The sequence below is a fragment of the Carassius carassius genome, chromosome 41, assembly GCF_963082965.1.
Source record: "Carassius carassius chromosome 41, fCarCar2.1, whole genome shotgun sequence".
In the NCBI taxonomy this organism is placed as follows: domain Eukaryota; kingdom Metazoa; phylum Chordata; class Actinopteri; order Cypriniformes; family Cyprinidae; genus Carassius; species Carassius carassius.
This window is the reverse complement of record NC_081795.1, coordinates 422501-430000: the sequence shown is the minus strand read 5'-3', so window position 1 is coordinate 430000 and position 7500 is coordinate 422501. Positions and strand designations below refer to the sequence as shown.

The following is a 7500-nucleotide window of genomic DNA, read 5'->3' as shown; positions in this document are numbered from 1 at the left end:
TCCAGATTTATTTTTATAAATAAATAAAATGCAATTTGTAAAAAAATAAAGTGGTTTTCATATAGTCCAATGCATCTAAAAATGCAATAATGACTATATTTAAAATGTATTACAGACTCTTAATTAGTTAGTTTCCTTTTGTTCACACATGATTGGATTCAGCATTTTTTCATTATATTTTCTCATGTTTTGTGTAAAAATGAAATTGTAATATTTTATACACTATATCAAGCAATTAATTAATTGCATCCCTCTCATAGCAGGTCATACTGAGAAATAAAGCAGTCTGACCCAAGAGTTGAAAGGGTCAAAGGTCATGACCTTACTTTGATCCCAGATCCCTCCCTTCCGCTCTGGTGACCTCATGTTCCACACGTTCCCTAACAAATCGCGGGCGCAGACGTCGGTCAGCATGGAGAAGACGTATTCGCTCACGGCGCATTACGACGACTTCCAGGAGATCAAGCACGGCAGTCGTTACAGCAGCAGCACGCTGAGTAACGGCATGAGTCTGCATCTGGGCGGATCCCTGGACCGTGGCAGCCGTGGCTGGAGTGGGCGGGACAAATCTGTGGGCGTGGCTGTGGGCGGGACTGGGGGCGGGGCTCCAGCCCGCTGGAGCCGGCGTGAAATCTGCCTGCTCTCTGCGTTAGTGTTCGCAGCGGGGATGTGCGTGATTCTCGGATGCATGCTGGCACTGAAATTTCTGTCACTGGATGCACAGGATTCTCATTGTCGTCAGGATTGTGTGAAGCGGCGCTCGCTGCTCCGGGCCGCGCGCTTTGTCCAGGGGAACGTCGACCCGAGCGTCCAGCCTTGTTACGACTTCTACAGCTTCGCATGTGGCGGGTGGCTCCGGAGACACGGAATACCGGAGGATAAACTGAGCTACGGGATCATCACCGCCATCGGAGAACAGAACCAGGAGAAGCTGCAGCGCCTCCTACAGGCACCGGTGCAGAGGAAAGAGCCGGACAGTGCAGAGAGAAAGGTATAACAACACACTCAAAAAAATTGCTTGCTGTTTTTATTAGGTAAGTATTTATTTCTAACATTGTTTATAGTAGATTTAAATCTGCACAATTTTGTATCACTTTTGACATATGTGACCCTGGAGCAGATAAGCAGTCTTAAGTCTCTGGGGTATATTTGTAGACAAATATTTGTAGAAAGATTTTTCTTTCATGCCAAAAATCATTAGGATATTAAGTAAAGATCATGTTCTATGAAGATATTTTGTAAATATATTAAAACTTCATTTTTGATTAGTAATATGCATTCCTAAGAACTTCATTTGAACAACTTTAAAGACGATTTTCTCAATATTTTGATTTTTTTTGCTCCCTCAGATTCCAGATTTTCAAATATTGTCCTCCTAACAAACCAGACATCAAAGGAAATATTATTTATTCAGCTTTCAGGTGAAAATTACATTTATGACTGGTTTTGTGCTACAGGGTCACATATAATATATTACTTAAGTTTTCAAGTCAGAAATCACTGTATCACAATTTTTTCATGTGTGATTGTATGTATGACATTTAACTAACATTCAATTTAAAATATTTTGTTCAGAAAATGTAAGAATCTAGTTTTTATATGTTACATAAAATTATTTTGTGATGATGCTGTTTTAATATCACCAGGAAAATATCTTTATAATATAAATAAAAAAAATTATAAATACATTTAATTAATTACTAATTGTCTAAATATTTTAAATACAATTTGAATAAATATGTTATTTTAAATCATGTGACTATATTTACAATTTAGAATTACATTTTATTCCTATTCAAATATAATTAATTAATACATTTTTATATAGATATTTCTGTATTCATTGAGTAAGTTTATATATATATATATATATATATATATTACTTTCATAATTTCAACATGGAGTTGTTTTTAAGCTTTTAAGATAATACAAATATTTATTTAATTGCAAATAAATTCTATTTCTAAATGGATATTTTAATCAAAACATGTCATTTTCTCCCACAGGTTAAAGAATTTTATCGCTCATGTATCAACATGAAGGAAATCGATCGCCTGGGGGCGGAGCCTATGACAGAGGTGATTGACAGCTGTGGTGGGTGGGACCTGTCCGGAGCTCCTCCCGGAGGGGCGGGGTGGGACAGTGGCTCCTCCCCCGTGAGGCCAGATTTTAATGAGATGCTGTTTAAGACGCAGGGAGTTTACAGCACGTCCGTGTTCTTTTCACTCACTGTCAGTGTGGACGATAAAAACTCGTCACGCAACGCCATACGGGTGAGAGAGCGCGTTTGTGAGTGTTTGTGAGTGTCGTTTCTGTTCCAAAGAAACTTCAGCTGGTGTGTGTGTGTGATTGTAGATCGATCAGGAGGGTTTGACTCTGCCGGAAAGGACTCTGTATCTGGGACAAGATGAAGACAGTGTGAAGGTGAAACGCCTCTCTTCATCTCTCCATATGTTCTTTTGTTCTAGACTCTGTCTCTCCATCTGTCCGTCTGTCTGTCTGTCTGCCATCTGTTTCTCCCGCCGTCTCTCGCTGTGAGCTCACACGTCTAATTGATCGTGTCACAGCTGCTGATGATGTCACAGATGAACTGGCATCCCTTAATAATGAGGTCACAACGACATCAGATCTGTACTACAACACAGCTACAAATCTGAACTGACAAGCCATGAAAATCCACTGAGAGATCAATAAAAACATGGTTTAATCTTATAAAAAAAACATGTCCAGATGTCCAACATGTCCACATTTCAAACCAGAAATCACAACAAAATTTTTAAAAGAAAAATATTAAGTCTTAATAGATTTGTAACAAATATAAAGTACAAATACAAAGGCTTACATAAAGTTTCAGGTTTTTTTTTTTTTTTTTTCATTTGTATGTTTAATTCTTTAGTTAACAAAATAAAGTCATATCTCGATTTTTTTGCTATCTGTACACTTTAGAAAGACAAAAACGTTAGGAATTAAATCATGAAAACATTAAAACAACATTTAGAATTGCTCCTAATGCTTTTGATTATAAAAGTAATATTAATATATAAAAAGATACTCAAAAGTTTTACTTTTTAAGTATCTTTGGGCAAATAAACAATATAAATAAACAATGAGACAGTAATAAAGATTCAAAAACACAAACAGTTATATATAACACAACATCCAGATGCGTAACAATCAGTTACAATAAAATTATATGAATAAACAAAAACTATTTTTTTAAATGTATTTAAATTTTACTTTTTGTGTTTCTTTAGCTCTACAGTTAACTAAATAGTCATATATCTATTTTTTTGTAACTAGTAAACTTACTATAGAGAAAAACAAGAAATTCAGTCATAATAAACATTAAAACATGATTTATTGCTGGCTCATTTTCTGTATGAAAATAAAAATAAACTAAAATATAAAATTTGTACTTTTCAAATATAAGCAAATAAAGTCATATATCTAAGTTGTTTTTTTTTTTGATCAGTGCACTTAAGAGAGAACGTAAATATAAGAATTCGACCATAAAAACATTAAAACATGATTTGCAATTGCTCCTTTTGCTTTTGTGTATGACAGTATGACATTTACAAAATAAAATCTAAGATTTAGCATGAAATTAGTTTTATGTCAGATGTTCGTCGATTATAATCACGTCACAATGTTTTTTCTTAATGACATCAGATTCTGGCATCTTATAAGGCGCTGATGGAAAGATTGCTGAGCATGCTGGGAGCTCACAACGCCACGCTGAAATCTCGAGAGATTCTGGATCTGGAAACGAGGCTGGCAAACGTACGCATCGTGTGTGTGTGTGTGTGTGTTCTTTTGATTTTGCTCTTTTAAATGGTTGAGTTTTTTTAGAATGTTTCTGGAGCAAAAAAACTGAATATTTGCACCTGTTTATTCAAATGAATCACCCAAATGATCTGATTCACTATGATGATTCAGAGTTCTGAACTCCAGTGTGTGTGTGTTTGCCTAAATCTGTGTGTGGAACGTTTTGTGAGAACATGCATGTTTGTGTTATTTAACTTTCTTTCTCTTTTCTGCAAAGATCACTGTGACTGAATATGACGACCAAAGAAAGGACATCAGCAGCATGTACAACCGAATAACACTGAAACAACTGCAGAAAATGGCTCCAAGTGTGAGTACACACACACACACACACACTCTCTGTTTCTCTCTCTCACACACTCTTATATTTAGTGTGTTTTTGCTGAAGTAGGTTGACAGTTCACAAGAAAATAGAAACTAAAACTTATATAAAAAAAATATTATTAGCTGATATTAAACAGTGACTTTATTCTCTAGTCTACATGTTTGGTCAGTGTACCATATTTTTCAAAATATCATTATTTATTCATTTTTTATCATCTTGAATATGCTGCGACTCAAATTCCAAAGTGATTTATATAATGATATTAGATATTAACGTCAAGCATGTAAAATGTGCAGTTGGATTGATGGCGAGTGTAAGAGCTCAAGTTTGTGTTTATAACAGTAAAGTGTATTTCACACTTAGTAGATTCAGTTTTGCTTTACATTTGTTTGGCCTTGGCAACAATTTATATTTTTAGTAACACTGAAATTATATTATAGTTTTTATCAATATTTTTATAAAATTTGAATGACTTTTTAGTTAGAATTAGTTTATGTTTTCCATTTTCATTTTAATTACAGTTAAGGTTTTAGTAATTTTGTCGTGTTTTTTATAAATGTATTTATGTCTACGTAGGTTTTAATTAATTTAAAATTTAATTTGTAATTTAAGTACATGACGTTACACTAAATGAAAATGAGAAATTGCCTTGGCAATTAGCTAGAATAAACTACTCTATATAAATTATTTCAACTAATGTTTGTTTTATTTCAAGTAATGACATTTTTTATGGTTTTAGTTATCTATAATAACCTTGATGCAAGTGTATTTTATGTTTGTTTTGTACTTATTTTCCATTTCTGTTGCGAATACTGTTTAATTTAAAGGATTTGTTCTGAATTGAAAGGAACAAAAGTATGTTTATATAATTTATAAATATTTAGGTTTATTTAGATATTTTATAAGTTTGCTCTGATCAGGATTTTTATGTCAATCACAGGAATCAAAATCTGCCTATACCGATAATGATAACCGATAATCGATACCGATACCGATCTTTTTGAAGCCTTTTATCATGAAGAATTACTTACAGTGGTGCTATAAACATTGTTTATTCATACACTTGTCATTTTTGTGATTTGGGCCTTTTCATAAAGTGTTTTTAGTGGAAAGAAGGCATTTATGCTTCATTTATGTCACTTTATCAATTTCAGGCTGCAGATTTCAAATATAATACATTCCTTTAAATAGATTTTTATCCACTTCTGAAGCACTTACATACACCAAAACTTAGAGTTTTATTCCTCTCTATATTCTGAAGGATTTTGTGGAAGGGTTTGTTCATATATCATTCACACTGATTTATACAACATGTTATTCCTAAAAACATGGCGAAAAAAAAATTCTGACTGCTGACGGTTTTTTCCGTTTTATAAACTGATGAAAAGATAAATCCAAAATCCCCTCAGTAAAAACCTCCAACTCTAATATGTCAACAAAATCACTTAAGAATTTTGAACCTGAGTTCAACCGGTGTTCAGATCTATTTTCTACAAATGTATGCACAGTGCATATTTAATTTGATAATGCCTTATTTTAAATGTAACATTTCAGAAAAGTTTTAATACAAAGAATGTTTGCAATTCACAATATAATCAATCAACTGGGGAGATATGGTGAAATCTATTAGCTAACTTTTTTACCCTATTCACCTGTAGTGTCTTGCTTTGAATAGTTGAATTTCAGTTGAGCAGAGGTTTATGAGAGAAATAAATCAGATTAAAGCACAAGATTTACCCCAAAATGTGTTGTTTATGCAGACAATATAAAGAAAACAATGATGTTGAATCTGTAGTCAGAGAGCAAGATAAAGAGCCGGATTATATGCACTGAGAGTAGAGTCCTGCACAGCAAATTTGGCTGAAACGGGTGAAAAATATCCAACTGTGTCGGATAAGGGTGCGGGTCGGGTCAGACACAGGGGAAACACGGGTCTAAACACGGGTTCAAAACAGTCACGTGCAAACGTAAAAATAGGCCTACGTTCCACTTTTAAAAAATCACAACCAAGCGAACGGCTGCATGAGTCATAAATTAACAGACATAAAAGATCAGCTAAAGATATATATATATATATGTAATCTGAATTAAAATGTGTTTGATTTAAGCCTACATTTCAAAATTTGTGTCATAAAATTATATCGCCCATACAGCTCAACTAACGCGATCGTTATAAAGGGGTTTAAACAACAATACACTTCCACTTGCATGTATTTGACAATCGGAATATCAGATATTTCATTCCATAGCTAACACATTTGTGAATATGGGCCTAATCTAGGCTATCCAGGGTTGTTGTTTTTTTTAAATTGCACCTGAAAATGACTTTGTGCACTCATCCAAATGTGCGCTCTGGCGCAGATCCGCCTCTCGCGATGCTCAGCTGTGAACGCTTTAAAAATCCAACTGATGAGAACTATGCATATACATTCATAAATCAGTATAAATGCATTCATAAATAAACTATGCATATACATTCATAAAAAAATTTGTATTTTATTATGAGATATTTTATTCTAATGTGATCAGTGAATCAAGCACTGATGGACCAAAGAGCACGTATTTCGACATTTGCAGTAAAAACGTGAAATATAAATTCTCAGAAAATGCATTTAATACCAATATATTGAAACGTCTGTTTATATACTCCATTAATAAAGGAGTCCAGACGTTGGAAAAATATCAGTCCACATGCGTTTTATATTTAATATGAGGGAAATAGACATGCATGCATGCGTGACACAAAAAATCTTTCACTTTTAGGTAGCAAAATATTTTTTTGTAATTCTGTCAATTACACTATGGTTATTACATTGTCTGCTATATATTTGCTTCCTATTTATTAAATACGGGCAATTGATTGATAAAACATTGATCAAAATTATGATAAAATTTATAAAAAACGAATATCTTTTAAAAAGAGTTTTCCATAAAACAAAACTTAATGAAATCATGTTTTACCAAAAACAGTGGCGTAGTAGGACGCCAGCGCCTCTGCCTCGCGAGTGGATGGTAGCCCTGAAGACGCCTAGCAATGATATACCTTTAGTCGTAGTATACCTTTAGTTAAGTTATACCTGAAGAGTCTTCGTATCGCGTTAAGAGACAATGTTATCGGGAAACGCAGACCAGGTATGATGCGTTCCATGCGTAACGGAGATTCCAAAGCGCACTTCTTTGGTCAGAACCATGGACAGCGATCGCGGATAGGTTTGTCCTATACACCGAAACTTTTAACAATGCAACAAAATATTTAAAGAGCATCAAGCTATAAAAATCTATATTATGCTTACGCACAGATAATATAACAGTAGGCTATATTAGTCAATATTTTTATTAGGTTAAGCTG

At 33.8% G+C, this 7500-nt stretch overlaps 1 protein-coding gene across 2 annotated transcripts in view; it reads left to right on the top strand.

Annotated features, from left to right (window-relative positions):
• LOC132123144 (endothelin-converting enzyme-like 1) overlaps positions 1-7500 on the top strand; it is a 39966-nt gene that overhangs the window by 9278 nt on the left and 23188 nt on the right. For both annotated transcript variants that reach the window (XM_059533697.1, XM_059533696.1), the window contains exons 2-6: positions 261-991; positions 2008-2274; positions 2357-2425; positions 3671-3781; positions 4044-4136. In XM_059533697.1, the coding sequence (XP_059389680.1) occupies positions 365-991; positions 2008-2274; positions 2357-2425; positions 3671-3781; positions 4044-4136 (1167 nt within the window). In that variant the 5' untranslated portion in view covers positions 261-364. The remainder of the gene's footprint in view (positions 1-260; positions 992-2007; positions 2275-2356; positions 2426-3670; positions 3782-4043; positions 4137-7500) is intronic.